The 25388-nt window shown below is 43.7% G+C and overlaps 1 protein-coding gene across 1 annotated transcript in view; it reads left to right on the top strand.

Annotated features, from left to right (window-relative positions):
• The window catches only part of TMEM241 (transmembrane protein 241), a 533877-nt gene that overhangs the window by 8582 nt on the left and 499907 nt on the right, over nt 1–25388 (top strand). Inside the window, exon 2 of the mRNA XM_069220019.1 lies at nt 18774–18820. Coding sequence (XP_069076120.1) covers nt 18774–18820 — 47 coding nt within the window. The remainder of the gene's footprint in view (nt 1–18773; nt 18821–25388) is intronic.

Below are 25388 nucleotides of genomic sequence, written 5' to 3'. Positions count from 1 at the left end.
AACGGAATTGACAATATGGAGCGGTATGTGCAATAGCTATTGTCTGACCTGCTGGACCATGAAACTTTCTCAGATATGTTTGTGGTGGAGTGGGCGCACCGCTTGTTGGCGCCGTGGCAGCCGCCGGGGGCTCCACCGCACCCCATCATAGCGAGGCTGTTAAACTACAAGGATAGAGCTGCGGCGCTTCGGAGGGCCCGAGATAAAGGAACACTGCACCACGAGGGCACCACAATATCCCTCTTCCCTGACTTCACCCAACATGTGCAGGAAGCCAGGTAACTGTTTTTGCACGGTAAATGGAAACTCTGAGATCTGAAACTAGACTATAACATGCTTTATCCTGCGAGACTCAGGGTGATGGTTGGTAGAAAGGGCCTGATCTTCAATGATCCACAGAAACTGCAGCAATTTATCGCTGAAAAAGAGGCCAAGGGACAACGACGGAATGCACGAGGAGCTGGAGATGCAGAGGAGGAAATGGATGCTGTAGAATGAGACTTGCTGGTATATCGATGGACTGCCGAGGCTGCCTGCCCTGTTGGCCCACTGATTGGGGAGATTGTATGGACCTGTAAGGCAGTGTCCAATGGAGGTGCTGGCACCAGGCGTGAGACATTGAACCCATTTCATAAGAGACCCTTAATGCATAAAGAACTGAAGGATGTCGGCCACAGCTGTGGACATGTGCAATGCAAAGCACTTGTCTTTATTGATCCTGTTGTGTGCTCCGCTTCGGTGTTATGTGTTGTTGGTATGGGGAATTGTAGGAGATCTGGGGGAGGATCTGTGCAGATAGTGCAAGTTGAGGGCAGCGCAGTGTGGGAGGGTGGGAGGGGTAGTTGGGATTGAGTGAAATATACTCCTAGTTGGCTGGTGACCTGTTTGATGCGCGCAGAGTACGCTTGTAGATTTGTCAAGATTATCAAGATATTCTATGCCTAACACTCAACTTTCTCGCTATGAAAGATCAGGCAAGGTCTAAGCTGTTACAGCTACTCACCTGAAATGTCCACGGCCTAAATGATAATCGAAAGATCTATAAGGTAGCTGCATATTTGCGTTGGCATAAAGTAGACATAGCAATCCTTCAGGAGACACATTTGGAATCAGGTAGTAGAGATATAGCGCAGCGAAAGATGCAGGGATTGGTATGTGAGGCTAGTTTTATGACGCATATGAGAGGGATGCTCATTTGGCCCAGGAAAGGGGCAGGGATTAGGCTGCAGGATATGTGTGCGGATCCGGCTGGTCGCTATGTAGTGGCTAAATGTATTATAGGGACATTTGCAATGCTGGTGGTGGGTATATATGGCCCTAATTATGATTGACCCTAATAACTATCACTTCCTTAATGCTAGGCTATGGCAATGGGCTGACATACCGCAGGTATGAGGAAGGGATCTAAATTGTGTGCTAAATCCAGATCGAGACCACTCATCCGATTCCCCCGAGACCTTCTTCATGGGCAGCCCAGCCTCTTACTAAGATTGAGGGGATGGTGGATGTATGGGTGCATCGATATCGAATGATTGCGGCGTACACTCATTACTCGACAGTGCATAATATACACACCAGCATAGATTATTGGTAATGCTCACGACAGTTAGCTCTCAAAATACGGGTCTGTGAGGTTTTGCCACATATATATTTGGACCACTCACTGATATTTCTAGAAATTGATTTCAGTGTGCCACCCTCACCTCTCTTGTCTTGGAGGTTCCCTCTGAATTTGCTACGAGATGAGGCATTTAGGGCGAAACTGGGTCGGGATTTAAAAGAGTACTTTGCCTTGAATGTGGGGACGGTAGAAAAATTTGCCACAGTCTGGGAGGCATTTAAGGTCTATATACGCGGCGTCACGACAGCAAAGCACGGGGAAGTCCTGCGGGCGCTGCGCGGTCGACTTGGTAGGTTGGTAACAGAAATAGTGGACCTAGAAAGCAAACAGTTGGAGTTGAGAGATGGTGGGGTTTTGAATGGGGTACGTGGCAAGCTGACAGAATTTCAGGAGGTTGCCCAGACTGAGGTGATGCATATAGGGAAGTGTGCGGTGGCACGAATTTACGGTGAGGGGGAGCAGCCGTGGGCCACACTGGGGACGCTCCTTCGCCCCGACTAATGTAATATTGCAAATACAAGATGATACTGGAAGAGTGTGGAGTGATGCCAGGTCCGTGGTGGGGCAGTTCCGTGATTATTATACAGACTTATAAAAGTCACGCTTGTAGTTTGATGAAGCTCTCACATGGTCATGCTGTGGCTTACGGATGACCATAGGGAATGGTTAATGGCCCCATTGATGCCAGAAGAGGTCAGGGCTGCCCTGAAGGATGTGCCGGTGGGCAAAGTGCCCGGCACTGATGGGCTCATGGTAGCCTTTTATAAGGCGTACCAGGATGTGCTTATACAACATCTGGTTACACTTTTTGAGGAGATGGCAGCCATTGGCTGTATGCCTCCCACGATGCGCGAGGCTCTGTCGGTGGTTCTGTTAAAGCCAGGTAAAGCTGCTGCTCATGTAGGCTGCCGTCCCTCATAAATGTGGATGCCAAACTGTATGCCAAGGTCCTGGCGAATAGGTTGGCCCCCATTATGCCTCAGGTGGTGGTGTTGGAGCAGACGGGAGTAACCAATCGTACAGTTTACGTACCTTCTTCAACACAATGCAGTACATAGATCAGAGTGTCAAAGCAGTCACAGTTTTTCTAGATATCAAAAAGGAGGTTGATTCAATGGAGTGGGGATTCATGCAAGCAGTTCTGTGCCACGTTGGTACAGGAGCTATATTTATTCAACTGGTTAGGGTGCTGTACACTTGGCCACTTGCTGGACTGCGGTTGAATGTCATATTGACTCTCCCTATAGAATGAAGAACGAGGCAGAGATGCTCCCTTTCTCCCCTATTGTATGCACTCGTCGAGCCGTTGGCTTGCACTCTCAGGGAATACCATTCACACAGAGGGTTGCACTTTCCACATTCTACCCTAATAGTGTCTTCATATGGGGATGACACCTTGCTGTATGTCAAGGACCCAGAGCGGAACCTTGCACCAGTCTGCTCAAAGTGGTACTGTTTGGTTGTCAACTGGACTCCACGTAAACTGGGATGAGTCTTACTTTTAGTACTGGCCCGGTGCAAATGGAGTATCAGCTACAGTGGACAGATGATTATGTTCTCTATTTGGGGATCAAGATTCACTCCGACCCGGCTGTCGTGCTGCTAGATATTTATGGCATGGCAGTGCAACGGTTGTCTGAGGCAGTTGAGCACTGGATTTGGCTTCCTCTTTCCCTTGCTGGGAGAGTGGCGATTATGAAAATGGTGGTGCTGCTGCGGTTCCTTTTTCTGCTTTTAAATATCACGATTATCCTCGCCGCACCATTTTTTATAGGTTAAAAGCTTTCCTGAGCAGGCTGGCATTGGCGGGCAAACAGCCCAGAGTAAGATGGCAAACACTGACTCTCCCATACGATACGGGGGTCTATGTGCCCCAGATTCAGAAGTGTATTACCAGGTTGCACAGGCACAATTTTCACACTACCGGTTACATGGACCAGTGGATCTACCCCATGTTTAGCTGGAGCAGAGGATGGCAGAAGCAGCCAAACTGCTTTGGGTTCTGTTTGACAGACCAGAGGCGCCGACAACATCTGCCTGACAGAAAATGGAAAAGGAAAAGGCAGGCACGGTCCTTACTATACTTACTGACCATGTCTCGGGAGTGGTGTGCTTGGCTTCCGCTGTTGCAGGAGCGGGACGCTGTTAAAGAACTACAGGACTTTGGCATCGCTACTATGGGAAATATGTTTGAAGTAATTTACGGGACTGGGAGGAGATGTGACGAGACAGGGTCAATGTCACTCCACTGACTAGGTTCTATTATTAGGAGATTTTGGGAGATGATCTCGTTGAGCCCCCTCTAGCCGTCACTCTGGCTGCGCTGCTGCAGCACTCCGCGCCAGATCATGTAATATCGCGATTGTATGCCGTGACGCAGGAAGTGCGTATGTCAGGGGGTGTCTAAAGCTCGACTGGCATGCAGAGGGACTTGGGAATCATTTGAGATGATTAGCAATGGGAATATTGTTGTTCTGTAACTAAAACCATTTTGCCTAATGGGCGCCACAGGCTCATACGCTGCAAATACCTTAACCAGGTTTATCATACTCTGTCCCAGTTGCACACGTACGGCCTCTGGGATTATGCAAAGTGCTCTAGATGCTCAGAGGGTGAAGCCGGTTTCCTACATGTGGCATGGGCTTGTCCGGGCATACAGCTTTTCTGGCAGGTGGTCCTCCATTAGTTAGGTTTCATCACAGATGTGTTGATGGAGCCAGACCCCATGCTGGCGTTCCTAGGCTATGATAAGCGACTACCACCCACGAATAGACGACTAATAGCTGTAGGGCTTCTTCTGGCAAAGAGACATGTGGCTAGGTGCTCGGCTAGGGCCCCCTTGCTGACCGTGGGGATATGGACAAGGGATATGACGTATTGCAGTCTGCAGTCTGATGTATATTGCGAACTCCTTCCAAGCTGCAGTTACCCAAGGGACATCTGGGGCCCTTTTCAGACTTACTTGGGGAGACAGGCGCGGAGACGGGGAGCGGGAAGTGCACTCATCGATCAGGGGAAGGGGACCATGGCGCACTGGGCTCCTTAGCTGTAATTGGGTAGCCTGCCGTACCCTCGCCACTGGCAAGGGTTTTGATAAGGGGGAGACGAGAGTTTGTATTTACAATATGTGCTTGGTTGTGGACCAGCTGCGCACAAGCTATAACCAAAGATGGCCTGCTGTGCTCCGCACGGGTGGGGCACAGGGGGATGGCTAAAACTGAGATGTTAGACATATCTTTCATTTAAAGATATGACAGGGGTGGTTCCCTGTCATGGAAAGGGGATGGCCGTGAAGGAGGGCTGAAAGGGGGATCACTGCCAAAGTATACTATTCATTGATATCTGATTGTTTGTAATGTGTATGTTATTGCTATTATATACTGAAAACCAATAAATAATTAAAAAAAAAAAAAAAAAAAAGAAACTGTGCGATCCGTTTTGCATAGCCCCTGGCTTAGAATGGCACAAGCTGAAGGATGGGATACAGCTTCCTCAGGCAGTAGGAATATATTACCTGCTTTCCTATTAGGGGATGGGGACCCAGACACTGAAAGAGGGAAAATGGAAACAGGTCTGCCTTTAGAAATGTAAAGATGCCCTTTTAGCAGGGGGTTACTGAGTAGTCCTTCCTGAGCACTGCCATTTGGTGGATGGTTAAGGAGTGAGGGTGAGTCAGCAGGTTCTGTTAAGGTTGAGGACGTTTCTAGTTAGTGCCTGCTCCTTTTGTATGTTCTTGCATGATATTTTAGGAAGGCTCATGACAGTGAGCTGCAGAGAGTTCATTGTGCTCATGATTTGTGATACGCCTGCTTGGAGCCATGTCATCACTACCTGTTTGAGAGCCATCAGCTTAACAAAGGTTATGTCTACGCAGCAACCAGAAAATGAAATTTGAAAGGGAACCACTCCAAACTGGTTCCATTACCTTAAACAATGGATCCATATAGTCGGCCTGGAAAATTGGTATAAATGTGGGACCTAAACCATCTTATTTTGTTCAAGCTTATAGTTGCTTCACTCACCTTGAAGGGGGTGCTCCCCAGAGTACTTCAGGAGCTGCTTTGGGACCAGGACTGGTGCCTGCCTGACAACCAGTCTCCCAGAGATGAGGGGACATCAATTGAAGTCTATGAAAGCTTTCTGGAGAAGATGTGGGGTCCTAGCTCTTAGAAACCTTGATTGCCTTCTCTGACGGAGAAGGATATTGCCAGGCCCTCCAGGAGGAGAAATTGTCCAGGAGGAGAAGCCCATCTGTATTCCTGGTGTGTGGAGCACCCAGATGAAGCGACTGACATCAGGAGTGCAATGGTCAACCGGTTTCCATTAGCAGTTCCTGTGGTCTATGGTGAACGGTGTAAAGAAAAATGAAAACTGCAAACAAGGTCAACAGTATGCTGTCCAGCAACATTGCAGAGTACCTGGAGGGACTTGTGCTATTGCTGCTGACATTTGGCATACCCTGGGAAAATCAGTGTTGCCATTATAACGGAGTACCTGTTTCAAGCCACAGAGGCTGCAACCTCTGAAGACAAGCACCCGCTGACCAGGTCTGCCAGGCTGTTTATCCAACCTTCCTGAGTGAAGAATGAAGCTGCTGCCCACAGTCTTGCCTCACCCCTGAAGATGCTGTCAGTAGAAGCCTTGTAGAGTTATGAATTGTTTTCAACTAAGCTGTGTCTCCTGCGAACAGGTAGCACAAGGTCTGGACATCAATAATTCATGAGCGACAGTATTTTGAACAATATGCCTGACGTTAGAGAAGTAAAATTGCTAGCATGAATTTGTTCTGTTCAATATAAGATGCACTGACCTACATGCTGCCTAACATGGTGGTGCGATAATGAAATTGAACAACTGTCTGTTGCTACCCATGACCTGTTAATCCTAGTAGTTACCACAAATATTGGGGCCATAATAGGAACAGGGAATAAAACATTAAGGGTGGTTGGATACTTTGCGAGAACCCATAGGTGGGATCATCAAACCCTGTCCTGAACCACCTTTAGTGTGAGCACTGTTACCTAGCACTGAAACATTAAGGTACGTCTGCCTGTTGACATATGAATCATAGCCTCCCACATTCCCTCCCTGAGAAGTCTTTGACTGCTTGCCCTTGCTACCCTGAGAGTCAAGTGCAGAAGGGATGTACTTCGCCCAGTTTCTAGAGCCATAGTGGATTGACCTCAGGACACCAAAGACAAATGACCTCAACCTCCACAGTTGTGGTCTAATAGCCCTTGTGTGCCTTGCGGCACATCATCTCCCCAAACAGAGTATAACAGATGTGAACTGCCTTCAAGTAAATTGCAGTCCTAGAGACGGGGGTGATTGAAAAACTCAATACTTAGTTCATTTATGATTCTGTAATTGCCCCCAGTCAAGGTTTGAAGAGCAAGGTGGAACTGTTCGGGAATGCTGTGAGCAGTACAAGTGTTTGGATGCTGCCCCCCTCAACGCCGTAGAGTTGATCTTTAAAGAGTACAACAACTCTTTATTGTTACTGTCTTGGCTCCAGGTGAGTGAATCGCAAGCAGAGTATCTACGGAGGCTTCCTGTGACATTTTGAGGTTGCAAAGCTCTGGTGAGGTGGATGCGGTGCTCTTTGTTTCACTTACTGTTCTCTGTTGATGACACCTAATTACATTAATTGAAATGTCTGTCTTCACATGTTTCACTGTTAGGATGGAGGTGGTGTTCTCAGGTAAGACACCCTCAGACAGTCCGTGGTAATCTTTTTTGTTACCGCGACTCTTGAGAGAGGTCATCCTTTGTCCCCTTCCCCCATTTTATTTTGTGGACAGCTCTTAATTTGCTTGGATGTGTCTCAACATTGGTGTCTAATATATTCAATAGTCTTTACACAGAGTGCAGTCAATAAAGGAAGTCATGTTGTCTGAAACAATAAAAAATATATGAAATTGAAGATAAGGTGGTTAAGCCCTGAGGGGAAAACCGGGATTCAGGCAGTAACGTCCAGAGGTATACGGCAATAGGGAGATGATGTGATTAGGGTTTGCCATGAAGAGGACAATCTATTGCCAACAATGTAGTATTATGTGGCAAACAGTGATAAGAGGCAGGCAGAGTTACATAAGAAATTGTTTAAATCCAATGCCTTCTCTATTGCTGATTCATGTACTATGAAGATACTTGCCATTCTGCTACCCTGCTTCTGATGCCCATAGGCCGACATCATTGCTGTCTTTCTTTCCTCCTTGGGTTGTGTGGGGAGGCACAAAATAAACTACTGAAATTAAGAGAGAGAGACTGATGGTTAGCTGGGTATTCTCTCCTGGGTACCTGGATAACACATGTGGCTGAGATATTGTAGGTGAATGTCTTCCATATCATTAACCTCAGATCTTCAGGTGAATGTCATCCCTATCATTAAACTATGTCCCCTGCATCTGTTCAACAGCCTTCGGTGATCAGTTGCTCTTTTAGGTTGCTCTTTGGGATTGCTACTCCATTTCCTGTTCCTTTAATCAAAGATGCAGGTGAAGTGTCTGAGGTTTCAGAGTCTCAGAGATTGGAAAGTAATTCTCTCAGCAATCGAGCCCAATTTAACTCAATCAGAGGTGTATACATAAGGGAATAGGTTTGCCATTTCAGCAACTATTGTGCCATTCCACCAAATTTGGTGTCTCATGTTTGGTGGGCTGACTGCTTAATCAGATGAAGGTTCAGTTTTTCAAATTCAGTTTTCTTTGCCCATATCCTTTTGACTGCCCTCCTGGCCACCAGTACCAGGATTCTGTAACTGCGTAGAGACTCTGTGCCTGTCATGGAGACCTGGGTGAAGGATGTCAATGTGGGCTAGAGCAGAGAAAAGGGCTTTGATTTGGAAGGAGGCTCAGGGGGTGCAGAGAAATACGATATAGGGGCTGTGGATGGAAACAGTGGAAGCCATGGAGCATCCAGAGGGAGACACAGTGGAGAGACCTGAAGGGCAGGTTGAACCGACTGGAGGAAACAAGGTGGACACCTTGGCAGATAATGATGAAGAGGGGAGTGTCCATTAGGAGAGGCCACTGTTCCATCCCTTGGAACAGGATGCTTCCTCTGACTGTTGTTAGCCCCATGGGCAGCTGCTCCTCGGATCCCTGGTTATTGTTCCTACTTCTCCGGATCCCCCATTGGAGAACTGGATGACTGCCTGACTCCATTTCTTTTTCGTTCTTCTTCCTGTGCTTCCTAGCATTTATCTGGCATATGTGTGCCCTGAGACGGTTTGATTTATTTTCTTTTTGTTGTCTTTTTTATGGGTTGGCTTCCATGGTTCCCCTTTATCTCAGTCCTTCATAATAGTGAGACAGAAATTGAGACATGATCCACATATCCACATTCCTAGGGGCACTACATAGTCTGGTCTTATTGGACCATGCTCTGGTTGGGTTCTGGGGGTGGGAGTTGGAGAGATACGAGCTGTGTTCTGCATCTGTACTGAGTCTTTGTATTATATCTTACTCCAACCGAGGAACCACTACACTGTCAATATTTCTTTTTGTACCAACTAGGGACATAATCCTGTATGATTTGCTTATTTGACCACTGATTTTTAATGTTGTGAATTTGTGTAGACACACAGTTTTTCCTGTGATACTTCATGACCTGTTCTGGCTGTTGGATATTGTTTACTAGAAAAGCCAATAAACACAAGTTTAAACAAACGTGTAGAGACTCTGTGGCATGTCAGTGTTGGCTCCATAGCATTCCGAAAGGCATGTGTTGCTAGTACTATTAAGTATGTATCCTTGCATTGGTTGGCAAAACACTTGTTACAAAACCTGGGCTTGTCTTAGTCATTTGGATGATTTTTGGAATGGATCTCCACCCCTTCATTACCTTGAGGCTAGTGCAGTGCAATCTGCATGCAGCTAAAACTCGACATTGGGCAACCTGAGAGAAGTCTTGGTCAGTGAATAGCAAAACTGCATCTGTCGATTATCAAGTACTTCTGGCCCAGGAACTGGTTCTGACCTATACAGATAGCCTTCCCACTGCTAAAAACGACTTAGGAAAGTGTTGTTTTAAATAAGCAGCTTCTATCTTTTCTATTTTTAACGTTTTAACGTTTTTGCTGACTTTTAAAATCTACAGGGAACTGAGTTACAAAGGGGGAAGGGCTACCATAGAGTGCCTGATACCTTCCTGTTTTGACATACTCTGGTAACTATAGAGCAGCTGGTGGGTTGGCGCTCTAGTGGTTAGAATCCCACTCCATTTAATTGCGACTGGAACACGGGCATACTCAGTAAGGAAGGTAGGCAACCACTAAGAGATAAGGAATGTTGGAAGTTGGTGCTCATCAAATGTAGGTCCCTCCTAGGTTGCCGCCCGCCAAGCTTGTAATGAGGGCCTATGTCTCTAGAGGCAAGGGTAGTTCCTAAAAAATTGAGACAACGCCATTATCAGACCTCTCTTGAAGAAATCTCATCTAGACCCATTAGTTTTGAGCAACTATCGGCCCATCTCACTCCTTCCAGCAATGTGGAAGATTCTAGAGAAACATGTCAATCAGATTTTGTTTAGCTATCTTGAAGATAACCAGCTCCTACATCCCTCGTAAATGGGCACAGCATAGCACAGAGTCGGCGCTGCTGGTGGTTACGGAGGAACTCAAAAGCAATCTAGATCAGGGAGTTGCTCACTGCTACAATCATGTTATTAGATCTAACTGCAGCTTTTGACACCGTGGATCGTAAGATTCTGATGAAGAGACTTAAAGAAGTAGGGGTCCAAGATAAGGCATTGGATTGGATGCATCTTTCTATAAAGGACCGAACCTTCCAAGTCATGGAAACATCACACCTTTCAGACATTATGATCTCCAAGTGTGGGGTAACACAGGGATCGGCCCTAAGCCCTACTTTTTTAACATCTATCTGAGACCTCTGGCAAATATCGTATTGGAGCATTGTCTATCCATAATATCCAATACAGATGATAACGCAATTAGTAGTGTCTCTAACAAAGGGATAGAACCTGGAACAGCAGCAGTTGGCTCCATGCCTAGAAAAAGTCACTAAATGGATAGCAAGTTGCTGCCTAAAACTAAATGGCGATAAAACAGAGGTAATGTTCTTTGGGAATAACTTAACTCCAACAATAGCTGGCCAGATTGTTTCAGGAACCCTCCTATACCTACCTCTCTTATTAAAATCTGGGAATGTGGCTAGACAAAGCTCTTATTGTGGACTCACAGGCAACTAATATAGCCTCTATGTGCTTCGGCTTACTAAAGACAATCTGTAACATCTTGGAGCTTATCCCAGAACACTCCAGACAGACAGTGGTTCAAGCCCTAGTAATACCCCGTTTGGACTATGATAATTCCCTATACCTAGGTTCAGCAAAATATGTTACTAAAAAAACTACAGGTAGTGCAGAATGTGGTGATGAGAACACTACTGAAAATTCCCAGATCTGAGTCCGCAAAAGAGTCATTGAGAACGTTGCACTGGCTGCTCATTGAAAGAAGAATTAAGTTTAAAACAATATGCCTTGCACACAAAGTCCTCAACTAAAAAAACCCCATAAGGTGAGAGGACTATTATCGCCATACCTCCCTTGTAGGCCTCTCAGATCTGCACATGGCTGTCTCCTGAAGATCCCAAGCATTCGAAAATCCAGATGGGGAGGTAGATCATTTACTTATCTTGCACCCAAACTATGGAATGCCTTACCCCTGGAGATAAGATGCTTGGAAGATGAACTTAGGTTTAGGAAGACCCATAAAGTCTGGCTTTTCCCATAACTCCCTGTTATACTAATCTGTAATACTTTCCCATTTGGCTTGGTAATTCCATCAATGTCACTCACTATCTCACCTAGCGCTGGGAGGTCCTAGAGAAGCCATGCACTTTGTAAATTCTTAAACATAAACATAAATTTGCACAGAGCTGCAGTCACACTACTACTTCCCGATGTCTTTTGGGATCAACTGGAGTAATCTGCTTTCACATTTTTCTTTGCCCTCTGCTGGAATAGAAAGGTGCCAGACTGGGTTTGGAGAATGTGCTGCGGTGCCTGGAGTTATTTTTTCTTATTCAGTCTTTGTGTTTTTTTTTTCTCTCTCCAGTAAACCTGACAATCATGCAAACACACTGAGAGATCCTCCTATTTACATGACTGATACTCCCTTAGCTGTGCCCCTACAAGTGTTCCTCTTTAAGTTGGGAGCTACTGCCCTATATATCTAGTCTTTGTCTGACTGGTAGTGCTGGCAGCATGATTAATAGTAAAGGCATGGGTGCTGGTACCTGTCTCCTTTATGAGAGATGCTACTTGCCTCCCCATGTAAAAGGATCTGCAAGTTTCCCTTAACAAGGTCTTTCACTATGGTATAAATGAGATATGGATGCAAGGTGTATGTATACATTAGCGTTTTATGGGTTTAGCTTCAGGACTATGTTCGCTTTGGCAAAAGTCCATAGTGGAACATTTGGATTCCACAAATTAGTGACAGCCTAAAATGGTGGACGGCTTTGTGTAAGATTACCATTGTCATGGCTGACATGGACTTCGTGAATCTCTGTCCCCCTAGTATTCTGCTGTCTGGTGATAGAGTGTTCCCTTGGCTGCGGGTGCTAGAGCCTCTTCTGTTTAAGCTTGCTGCAATTAATCTTCCAGAGGATTTCCATCTTTTCTTCCAGCCTGATCTGCACCTACAATTGATGTGAACTTCTGTCTGGACCCAACTAACATCTCTACCTGAGCTTCTCGGAACTAGTTCGTTTTGGAATGGATCCTATTGTCTATAGTACTGACATAAGCTGATCATACACTGACTATTAAATGTTTGATTGGGATGCCCCTCAGAATTTCACAATTGAAAGAGAGCAGATTGGTCAGATCTGACTTTAAGTACTGGACCCCTTAACCAGTATGTGGCTTCGGGATTGCTCTTCTGTCGAAGACGGAGCTGCGCAATAGTGTAGCAGAGACTTGTGTTCTAAGGACAGCACTCTGCCAGTGGCTGTCTTCTTTCAACAAAGTGGGAATGGGGTTAGACCCTGATACCAAGAAGACCTGTTGTGTTGTCCCACATCAACATGACTGTTGCCTGTGGAGAGATGCTGCAATGCTGTGCTTTATCTGAAGGAAACAGCCAGAGTCCATCTGATTTGAGGAGAACTGTGAGTTTTTTTTTTTTTGAGTACATGAACTCCAGGGCACGAGGATCTCCCCCATACAACTGCTTCAGTACATCACAGGCTTCCATCTGCCTACCTCAACTAAGGTCCCAGGGGGCAGAGTCATTGCAGGCAGCATCTGTTGGTAAGGTTGCGTTGTTCCTAAGCCACCTATGCTACATATAAAAACATATGTACCCTTTAGCTGCCTCTACCCTTTAGCTGCCTCTGCAGAGCCTTCAGTAACCACTCGTCTCCACTGTGCCTCTGGATATCAGAAAGGTAGCTGGAGGAGAGGGCACTGATTAAGGAACCATTGACCGTATCTACAGCTGCTGCTGAGTTCTAGTGCTTTAAACCTTTGAACCCCCTGGTCCACACCCCAAGAACTGGCCTGTTTCCAGCTTTGGTGTGGCCAGTCCCTGGCCTAGTTGGTACCCTGGGACTGAAAACCTCCACTCGCGACTGGTCGTTTTGAAGTTAAGGTGCTGTCAAATGTTTGTGCCCAGATTAAGGGATTCCATTGTACAGTCTTTAAATCAGCTCCAGTCCTCTGCCGTAGTCTTAGTCGCCGGGCTTGTGTTTTGTGGCAGACTGAGCTCTCGGGTACTGGACTTAACTCCCTGTCCACCCACTTGGCTGACAGTTTACCAGGTATGGGGAGAGCTCTTCTACCCATTTTGAGACTATGTTGGCATTACTCTGGGCCTGTGCAGTTTCCTAGTAGGAGCATTGAAACTTTGTAAAAACATTGTATCTTTCAATAGAAGCACAAATTTTAGCAGGGTAAACGCAAATTAATACATTTGATCTTGAAGTGTTGCAACCTGACCGGTGGATGACTAGTAGGTGATTTAAACTGTATCTAGTGGAATGCTAAGAAACTGTGTAAATTATCTCCATTGACATCAGTGGTCAATAATCTGTAAACCTAGCCCTCTGCACATGGAGTGAACTTGGTTTTCTGCTTCAAAGTTGGAAACTAATCATAAACACTCGCTTAGACTTAACAACGGCCACAGACTCAAAATTAAAGGAAACTATAGCACTTAATGCTGAGGTGCTGTACTAACATTTGGGGTCATACCTCTGACTAGGAAAAAGCTGGAGCGCTTAGATTTTCGTTTTGTGTCCTATTCTGTGTGCGCCACTCAATTAATATGCAGTAAATTACTTTTCTTTTTATAAAAGTAAATCATTCATCGGGCATTAAGCTATTAAGGGATTTTGCAGTCTTAGGGGGTCATTTTGACCTCAGCGGTCTTTTGAGAAGACCGCTGAGGGACCGCCGTGCTGAAGACCGCCAGTGGTTGCGGTTTTCCGCTCTGCGTATTATGACTGCTGGCAGCCCTCTGTCCTTTTTCGGACGGAGAGCCGCCAGCAGCCATACTGGCGGGCGGCGGGGAAGTGGAGGTTGCTCCACCTCCACGTCAACAGAACACCGCCCACCGAATCACGTCCTGTGATTCGGCGTGGCGGTGTTCTGTTGACAGTGTGGTGGCGGCGGAGCAGCCCCCATGGATCCCGTCCCCTCCCGGAGGATCAACGGACCAGGTAAGTTGATCGTCCGTTAGGGGAGGGGAGTGGGGGGGTGTTGTGTGTTGTGTGGGTGCATGGGGGTGTGCGTGTGTGTATGTAGAGGGGATGTGTGAGTGCGTGTATGCTTGCGGGGGTGTTGTGTGTTTGGAAATGAGTGCGTGTATGTCTGTAAGTATGTCTGTATGGATGTATGCGTGTATGTCTGAATGTGGGTGTGCGTGTATGACTGTGTGTGTGGCTGTTGGCATGTATGTTGATGTGTGTGCGGGTATGTGTGTTGGTGGTGCCTGCGTGCCTGTCGGGTGTGTATAAGTGATGTGATGTTGGGGGTATGGGTGGGGAGGGGGGGTCTGCCACCTTTGGGGGGTGGCAGGGTTAGTGGGGGGTGTAGGGGAAGGACTCGGGGTGGGGGAGACCCCTATCAGTGCCAGGGAATGAATTCCCTGGCACTGATAGTGCTTACCGCCATGGATTTCATGGCGGTTCGAAACCCCATGAAATCCATGGCGGTCAGCCAGGTCATAATACCGGCGGCGGTATTGTGACAACCGCCATGGTCATAATTGCAACATTTTTACCGCCAGCCTGTTGGCGGTAAGACCGCCGCTTCTCCGCCGACCGCCAGGGTCATAATGACCCCCTTAGTGTCTAACCCCATCACCTCAAGTAAGCCTTCAAAGGCTCTGCCTCATTTCCATTGAGTATCAAGCCCTTTACTTTTAGGACCAGTTGTTTGGTAAGTCCAGAGGATAACTGGTAAACGTCTCCAACTGTCACAGTTGGAGCTCAGTAATCCTTGATTGCTCTGTGACCTCCCAAACTGCATCTTGTACACTTCAGACTTCATGACCTGATGATGGATGTCTCCCTGGTATGAAAGGACATACCCTCTTGCAAACATTTTAACAATTCCAATTTCCATGCATTTGCTCTGGCCTGCGCTGTCAAGCATCATTCATCTGTTGCCAACCGTGATACATGATGATTCGCTTGAGTTTGTTTCAAAGGTGATCCATAATGGTACTCTTCATGTCATAAGTTTGCTCCATTGCAAAGAACAAAAATGCCAAAGCATTTGAACAATCTTTACATAATTTTGCTTCTTGTTTGAAGCAACCTTCCTTCTGTACATAGAAACTCAAGCCGTGCCTCACTGACTAGTCTGAGCAAGGCTTGTTGTCTCAAGTGGAGCCGATGTGGCCCATCAGTGTGGGCTGTGCTCCTCATTTTGAGGCACGGATAAGCTGATTGATTGAACTGTCAATTGTTCCCCTTCTATAGTAGCACAGACCTTTGAAAAGGGGTAGAATATGCTACACATTGGCATTTTCATTTTTTGCATGCTTTAGTAGAAACATTTTTGTTACATTTTTATTATGTTGTGGGTGAGTTCTTAGCTGAGCTTTCTAATTATCGTGGAGCCATATCCGTGTTGGCGAATCCCCCCACTCTTTTATCCTAGGAGCCCTTTGTCCCATAGGGTACATATAGATCACTTAGAGCATAGGATGATATGTGAGGACTATGAACGTTTTCTATACATGTAGGAGGGGTAAAGTTTTTCACTAGCACCCAATTTTCTAGCTATCCCTCACTGGTTGGGAATAAAACCATCCCTTGGGTGTGGAACACTGCTGCCGAATGAGTCTTTGTGTTCAGCAAGGGGTACGATATAAGATGTGGGTTTAATACACTTTTGACTTGGATGAGGCATCATGGTCTGAACCTAGGAACTGCAACCAGTCGAGACTGAAAAGCCGTACCAGATTAGTGGCTGGATTCAGTCAAATACAACTTGCTTAATAATCGGCCTCAGTAGTGTACTTATGGTTACAAAGTCATGGATTTATCGGTCACGTTACCTGGATGTAACTAGACATGATCTGATTTGGAACCGAGCAGGCACCATGTTGATCTGCTTTCCTTGTATTTGGTAATATGACTATTATTTGAGTTCATGCTTGCTCAGGGATTCCGTGTAATGATCAGCTTCTTAAAAGGCCTGACATAACTTTGTCCAGAGCCACAGCGAGTTACCTTTGTGTTCCCACAAATATGCAGATAACATCACTTTAGTTAAAAATAATTGGTATATATTTCATGACTTGTCTTATGACCTCCTGAAAGTTTTCAGCCTACAAATAGACTGTGCAAAGAAACATTTTTCCGTGTTGATCAATATGGTGTGTGAACATAGTGATGTATCGTGAAAGGCAAAATCTGTTATCTAAATCTTTTCTTGCTAAAGATTGTATACTCTTTGATATGGTTGATCTTGTGATTTATATGGTTTGATTGCTGTATGTTTATCTTTTGGTTACCCAGGTCTGTAGTTTTACCTTGGGCAGCTTCTTTGGTACATATACCATGGAAGGCCCACTGGTAGTCCAGCCCTGTGCAACCATGATGCTGTACTTAGGAGAACTTCTGATTTCCACATCCAATTGTTTATTTAGTAAATAGCATTCTTCCTTAGTGCTGCATTTGGCATAGGCAAAGATGCTGAGTCACGAGAGGTCAGTTAAGAGCAGTGAGTATCTCTTAATCATTGGCCTTCAAGTGGAGATAACTATGTACATGAAGCTCAAACTCACAATTTGTATTTAACCTGATAAAGCAACTTTCTGGTAATCCTGCTGTGGTAACTGACTTAAATAGATCAGTGTAGTGTAGCCGAGTTGTAAACTTTTCTCTACATAAGAGAAATGAAGTTGACCACTGTGGTACATATATTCATGGGTCAAAGGGCTCGCGGATGAGTCAACTTTTTATTTTCCTTGGTGCACAGGATTTTGAGTGTAGCTCTACCATTGGTTAGGTGACAGTAAGGTAACCCACTAGTAGCCTAACTCCAGTGCTGTGCTCTTTTACCTATGTCCTTGGCCATGATAAAAAAACGCATTTCTAAAGTTACTGCTTTATCTTTTCCTGATGATGTGCTGTCATGACTGGTTATTCTAGAAGTTGGGCCTAGTGGTGTTTACCTAAAATTGTTTTCTTATTCTGCATATGAACATTTCTGATGGTGTGGTTTTGGACAACTGTTACTGCAGCGATACCAGTAGACACTCCTCAATAATTTGTGAGCTGAATGACTCCTCATTTGAATAAAAATTGTGATTTACGGTAAAATCTCCATCAAAAAGCAATCTCATGGCAAAACTGTCTGTCCTCTCACTTGATAGCTGGCATACAATGTTGAAAGTATAGTTCAAAAGCTACAACACCCATTTTTGTCAAATAGGATATAACATTTCTTTGTGATCTGGAAAATTGTCCCTTCTTGTCACCAGAAATGTGTCCATTACATCCTGAACATCATCACTGACTTGCGGATCTATTTAAAGGTGCAGGTGACAACTTGCTTCTGTATTGCCTCAACATTGTAGCTATGTCTGATGGCAGCGCCATTTAATATGCAGGAGAAAGATATATTTTCTCACATAGCACTTCCTTTTATTGATTCTGGAAGTTCAGTGATTAAATCATATATGAGACTAGGCATGGTTGTCTTTAAACGCCAATCAAAATGGCTACAGCTTTGGAAAAGGCACTTTAGGATGGCAACTCCTGTTTCAGGTATCTTTGCAAGGCTTTCCTGTGAGGTTGCAAAACCACTTCTGCTTTGCTAATATTGATTTCAGTTCTCAAAGTTGTACATTTTTATGGTGGCCCTGATATAAAGTTAATGTGTTCGATCTCATTAAGTGTCGCACTGACGAGTGCAATATTGTTAGGAATATTACTATCGCTAATTTCGCGTTTGGAGCATTCTGATAGTTAGCTTTTGGAAAATTATATTTTTATTATTTCTGATCTGAAGCACTACTTTCTAAGGTTTCCCAAATATTTTTGTCTGTGTTCCTCTGAGTGATTGCTAGTAAATTTCTTAAATTCTAGTAAAAAATAAGAAAAATTATCTCAATGGGCCATGTGCCTTCTTTCCACTATACAAACAGCATAGCAGTGAGTAAGGAAGTGATTTGTTTTTAAACTGATAATCCTTCCTCGTGGTTACGTCTAAAGTGGTTTGGACAACTGATTGTGTGGTATTACATAAAAGATGAAAGGCCAGGTCAGAAACGGACCACCTAACTAGTGCGGGAACCGAAACTAAATTAATCTACTGACTGGAAATTAAAGTCAAACTTCTGGAGCTACTGGAAATGGTCATTGCAAGTTATGACTCACAAAACTGATTGTTGACCCTAGAGATCTTTGTGATGATGAGAGCTCAATTGACCACGAGGATTGACTTGCACACATGATGAGAGAAATAGCTCAAAATATGTCTTATCTGTGGCTCAGTTTTATAATCTCAGCTGACAAGTGCATTTTTATTATTTCAACTAATAATGGATTCCTCCACAGCGTGTAACAACATATTATGCCTGCTGTTTATTTGACTATATCAAGTGTATACATTGTATAACAATGCCTCCATAGGGTGTCTAATTAACTGTGTATTTGTTTTCCAGTATGTCCTGTCTGTCCTGAAATTCACCTACCCTACCCTTTTTCAAGGGTAAGTATTGCATTGAAATATTAGTTTGAAACCACTGATCCATCAATCAAATGCTTTATCTCTTTTTGTTGTGTGAAATATGAATGTTAAAAACACAAGGATGGGCTAGAGGGGATTATACGGTCAAGCAAATGTCCCCCAATCATTATATAACTATACAAAAAAGATGTGAAAATTCAATCCTAGTCTGGTTTTGTGTCCGGTTGCAGGTCAGTTAAAAGGAAAAGCATTCCTTTTTGGCTACTCAGGCCCTCACCCACCAAGGTGGCATGCTGCATCATCGGGCCCTGCTCCTTGCTGGGCAGGCGCTGCAATGCCCAGCTGGCCCCAACAAAGGGAACAATCCACGCAGGCACGCACCACGGTCTACTTTGAGAGGGATTGGGCATAGGAATACATTTATTATGTTTCTTCAGGAGATATAGGAGTGTAATGTTCATCTGCCGATATCTGAATTACATATGGCAGCATAAGAAATTTGAGATGAAGGACAGTTTAAATCAGGAAGAAGTACACGTTTTAACGTCACATGGAAACAAATGGGGTAAAAAGATTGTGGCATAAATTATGTAAATAAATGGTCAATATACACAAACAAATACACATCCCGCAGACTTATTAATAGTGAGTCTGTAGTAATGTTGGAACAAACAGTCCATACGGAAAGTCTTTTTTAATTGGTATTAACTGTGACAACATTTGAAGAATCTTGTAGACTATCCCTGTGTGTGTGTGTGTGTGTGTGTGTGTGTGCATATATTATAATACAATATGTCCAGCGTTTCATCCTTCCAAGGTCTATTAAATGAGTGCCCCCCACTCCCAGCAAACCCACCCTACCTTAAGAGCTGAGCATCCATGTTGCCTCTTCCCTTGAGTTGTTCAGTGTGCAGGACCTTCCCTTGTGTATCCACCCAGTATTCTAGTCTACTGGGATGCCACAAGTTATAGTTACCTTAGGACACTAGTTATAGTTACTTGAGATATCTATAACTATACTTGTGAAATTCAGTGGTTTAGTGTTTAGTAATATTATGTTGTTAATGAACATTCCTCCTAACTGTAAAGTTACTTTAACCTTTTGTTTTCTTCAGTGAATACATATGTATATATTCACTGAAAAAAAACAAAAGTTGCAGGGATGTTATAGTTGGGTTCACATTCTACCTGCACAAAACCATAGAAATTCAGCAGTTATAGTTATAGTTATATTTATGAAAAGAACCTATAACTCGTAGCCAAACGTTACATTCCAGCACAAGTTATAGTTTCTTCATTAAAGTATAACTATAATTGCTGAATTTTTGTGGTTTTGTGTGGGTAAAACGTGAACCTAACTATAATGTCCTTGTAACCTTTGTTTTTTTCAGTGAATTTCTATTTTTTTAATGTAAAGTAGTATATAAATACTGTACGTTAATATAACCACTGCCGTCCACAGCCTTTGGCCTTGCGCTCTGGGATTTGGCTGCCCCAAACCCACGTTGCGCAAGGTCTTTGGACGTGTGCGGTGGGGGTGTGGTGTGTGAGGTTTAATTTTTTTTATTGGGCTTCAGATCCGCGGATACCCATGGATCTCTGTTGGTAACCACAGATCCGCAAAGGATCCATGTCCCTAGATATCTATAATATTTGCCTTTAGCAAAAAGCACGATATGCTGACGAAGGTCAAGCTACATGCCAAATTTGGTGTAATTCCGTCCAGTGGTTTGTGCTGTAGCCGTGTATAAAGACTTCAAAATTTCCATAGACAAAGAATGGGGGGAAAAAGCATTTTTACCCCCCACCCTTTTTTTTCCAGCCCCCACTTGACGAATCACCCCAAAACATTCCAGGCAGCAGATAAAGTAGCTAGTACAGTACTTTGAAAATTTCATGAAGATCTGTCAAACGGCACCAAAGGTATTAGCAAAACAAAACACTCTTCGTCTATGGGAAAAATGGATCCTTACTATAACTACTAATAAGTATAAACATATATATATATATATATATATATATATATATATATATAAAATTGAAATTTTACATATATATTTTGAGGGTAACTTCTCTTTTTTTCTTTTTTTTTTCTTACCTTTTTCTGTTTTGGGGGCAACTTTCAGCAACGCCTCCTTTTTGATTTTTTTTATATATATATATATTTATATTTATATATATATATATATATATATATATATATAAAATTGAAATTTTACATATATATTTTGAGGGTAACTTCTCTTTTTTTCTTTTTTTTTTCTTACCTTTTTCTGTTTTGGGGGCAACTTTCAGCAACGCCTCCTTTTTGATTTTTTTTTTTTTTTAAACACCTTACTTCCCTTTTCCTCTACCTGCCCCTGAACCCTAAAACCCTAACCTCTCTTTACCTCTACCCTCCCCTGAACTCTAAAGACCCCTTACCTTCCTTTACCTCTACCTACCCAAGAACCTTAAAAAACCTTCACCTACTTTTACCTTCACTGTCGCCCTGAACACTAAAAAAAACCTTACCTCCTTTTACCACTACCCATATGTGAACCCTAAAAAAAAGCCTTTCCTTTCCTCTCCCTGAATCCTAAAAACCCTTGCCTCCCTTTACCTCTACCTGCTTCTGAACACTAAAAATCCCTTACCTCCCTTTACCACTACCCGCAGCTGAACCCTTAAAATCCTTTATCTTTCTTTACCGCTACTCTCCCTTACCACCTTTACTCCTTATTCTTTAAATAATGTAATGCTTATGACATTTTAAAAAAAACATACCCACCTGCGTTGTAAAGTACCAAACAAGCGACCTGGGTGGTGCTTACCTGTACGGTAACGCCATATTGAGTAAAGGCTGTAGGGTAAAGACTGCCTACTCCATATAAGATTTGCTTTATTACAGTTTGATAGTTTAGCAATAACTCATAAATGTATTTGCATGTCATTGTGTAAGTGAAGTTGTAATAAGAACATTATGTAATTTCTTGCATTTTACATAATTTGATATGATGCCTGCCCTTTTTAAAATAAGGAGAAAGTGTATTTAGGTTTGGGCATAGATAAATAGAAGGCAGAGAGAAAATCTTCAACTCCAGGGTGATTGAGCAAGCAGAAGCTGTAAATACATTTTGTGAAGGCCACAGGCAGGTGACTCGAGCCAACGCGGTCTTATATGCTTGCTGGCTGGCTCCTGAGCAGAGACAGACAATGACCTTCTTCACATAGAACACAAAATCATGTTGTTCCATTAAGGCATGTGGGCGAGAGGCAGCCTTAAAAAGTTGCACAGGGTCTTTTGGTGCTAAGACAGCTTAGTTATAGGCAAGAAGGGAAATGTCGGAGGATAGAGCGAGATTTCATCTTTTCGTGCAAGACTATTCTGAATTGTGAACCACTGTTTCAGTGTTGCAGTTCTTGTAATAGGTTGTTTATTAATCAGTTTCATTGCCACTATTTTGTTCATTTGTTTAGTTACAACAATATACATTTTATGCATTAGGATAGGACATTGATACTATTAAAATTATAAAATATATCCTTGTTGTACATTCTTGAGTGTGTGTGTCAATGGTGCAAATAGGTTCAGAACCTACTAACTGCAGATAATACTGTGAATTATCACAGGTCTTATTGTTACACAGATAGCACCATCCTCATGTAATGCTTATGTGGTTCGTGGGCTACAATCCTCCCAGCTTCCTGGCTGTAGCTGGAAAGTTGGCATTGAGCCTATATTTACTGAGGGTTTAGAAAATCTAAATTTAAGGCTTTATTTTGTAAGTAATTACATAAAATATATCGCTCAGAACACATTAAACCACAGCAATACAAAGAAAATCAGAGACTCTAGCTCTTTCCTAGCCAAGGATCTGACCACAAATGTTTTCGTAGCTTTTAATTGATCAATTTTCTTGAACATTGGGTTTGTGGTCAGTATTAAGTTTGTCTGAGTATTCATGATCAGTTCCTGACTTTGTATTTATATAAGTAAGTTCGTTTTGCCAGCTCAGGTCTAGGCTCACAGATCATTGAGTATTTCCTTAAATGGCGACATTACACTTTGTAGGCTAGTGATCATGCCTGCTTCCATCCCACAACAGCCAAAATTGCAGTGCACCAGACTTACCCTTCATTTAAATACTGTTCAGTGCAGCCGTTAGATAGCCACTGATCACACTGCTAAACCATAAAAACATGTCTAGCAGCTTTATCTTGCAGCTTAAGATCTTTTGAATGTTCTTCTCATCTTCCTGAATACTGAAGAACCAGAATGACATATTGCTTATGCTTCATTTTGCATCCTTAGGCAACTCACACATTCATATTGAGTCTCCAGTGTATTCTAAGGTCTGGCTATCTTTTTAACTACTAACTCTTTCTTTGACGCTGTCTATGCATGTTTGTTATCAGCAATTGCTCCAGTGTGGTTGGCCTAGTGTGCAGAAATCTCCGCCAGTATTTTAAATTCCCCCATAATGGTCATGTCAACGTCTTTCTTGAAACCTATTGCTTTGTTGGATCTGCTCCTTTCCTCTGAGCACTTGGCAGCCTCAATTTTTCTCTTAAAAAACAGCAAGCTTTTGTTGGATATATTAATGCAGTACTTTCCTATGGGGATTATACCTTGCCCTACAGATCTAAAAACATTGAGGGCACACTTATTTCCAGAAGCTCAATTCCTTCACTTAACTGTGATATCAGAGATGAACAGGCAGTAGAAAGTACCCTCGACTGGCCATTAGTTTATTTGTTTTGAGACTCCCTCACATTGCCCGGGGTTTCATGGGCTCAACCGTAAGCTTGTGTTGTCTCTTCAAATAGCTTTTTATTCACACCCACCATGCTGTAAACATCAGCTCAGTTGGGCCTCTCTGCAACTTTCAGGGAGACTCTTTCCCTCTGAGTGCTCTTCAGGAATCCTAATGGTGAGCCAATAGTGATTTCACCAGGATTGGACTTCTCATCCAAAATGGTTGCTTGCCAGTCATGCTGGAACCATGCTTATTTAGTTGGATGAACTTTCCGAATAGCTCTTCTCATTGGGAATGTGTTTTCCCTAGGATTTGCTACTTTCCCCTTGAGGCCCCACCGCCACAGAGCCGAACACTAATTTAACCCGTGGTTTTTGTGGTATAGCCTCTTCCCTAAAGCGACTGCCGGATATCTAAAGCATCAAATACTTTCTTGGCAGCACTTAACACTTCCCATCTGAAACCTCTGTTTTGCTAACGGTCCTCTTTGAGGTTGTTAATTCAGACCCCTATTCACTCCCTTCCCAGTTCTGCAATAATGTACTACTTCCACTCATAGCTCCAGAATCACTTTAAACTGAGTACTTAGCTATACATGTTACTCCAACCAGATCTTGATATTTGTGAGGCATAAAAATAGGTGCCGAACTGCTCCTTCAGCCCATCACGATGTAAGTGTCATCTGCACAGTTTTGAATCTGCAACGGTGGTTGTACTTTGAGAAGGCAAATAGAAAAGAAGAGAGGCTCCACAATTTGTGTCAAAAAAAGAAAATGCCAAATTTAATTGTTAATGGGTGGCTCAAAGTCGAATTACAATGTTTTAAAATTCTTGTTCCTCTAGCAAATTCCAGTATATGTACCAAGATAGAAAGATTCACCCCTTTAAAGGATACAGAGTGGTTCAACAGGATTGGTATGGTCAAATGTCCCTTAGCTATAAAAGGTATCTGTGGTGATGGAGTGATTGGCAAGGTACATGGTTGAATGTAGGTGAATTCTGTCTGAGCCACAGTGTTCAAGGCAACTGAATGAAAGTATAGGAAATATTGTGAGGGAGAGCACCTTATTTCCCATGCCCAGGGGCTGAGAAAGGGCCCCTAAGAGGAGCAGAAGCAAACAGTTTCTCAGGAGTTGGGCATGTGGGTGCTAGGCCCACCATGAGCTATTGTCTGGTGATATTTTGGGGTAGTCTTAACCATTCTGGAGGACTAAGTAAGACCGGTTATGCAGATGATGTGATGAACATGACCTCAGAGAAGAATGGTAAGTCTGCAACAAATACAGGTCACCTCCTGGGCCATTAAGTTGATGGATCAGTCAGGCATCGGTTCTGTCATCTTCCCTTTGTCACAGGTGAATATTGACTTCCTATCCATGCACCAGACTGGGCATCAACCTTGATGTCAAGACATAAGCGTTATGTATTATGTATGAATTATTTCTAAAGTACACATACAGGGAGTGTGGAGGCTGGCTGGGGTCTAGGATGACTGTAGATCTGTGGTTCCCCTGATGTTGCCCTACTCTTCACCCACAATCACTCCTGATAGCGCTGATGTGACCTCTGGATAGGAACAGAAAGCAGTTCTTTTGAAATTCCAGCAATGGCCTCTCTTCCTTCTCCCGGCCCACGTGGTGTGGTGTGTACTAAGTGTGAGAAGGCAGTGGTAGTGGTGCTCTACTTGTCTGACCGGTGTTTAAACAACAAGGACACCCCTTTCTGCCCCCGTGGACCAGGGTAAGTGTGTATTAATATAAGAATTGTCCTGTGGGACTCCCTTAAAAGTGGTACCTTCTTATGGGTCTTAAAGGCAACCAAAAGCTATTCAGACTTATTTATCATGACAA

This window comes from Pleurodeles waltl, chromosome 2_2, assembly GCF_031143425.1.
Source record: "Pleurodeles waltl isolate 20211129_DDA chromosome 2_2, aPleWal1.hap1.20221129, whole genome shotgun sequence".
Lineage (NCBI taxonomy): Eukaryota > Metazoa > Chordata > Amphibia > Caudata > Salamandridae > Pleurodeles > Pleurodeles waltl.
This window is presented reverse-complemented; position numbering and strand designations above follow the sequence as displayed.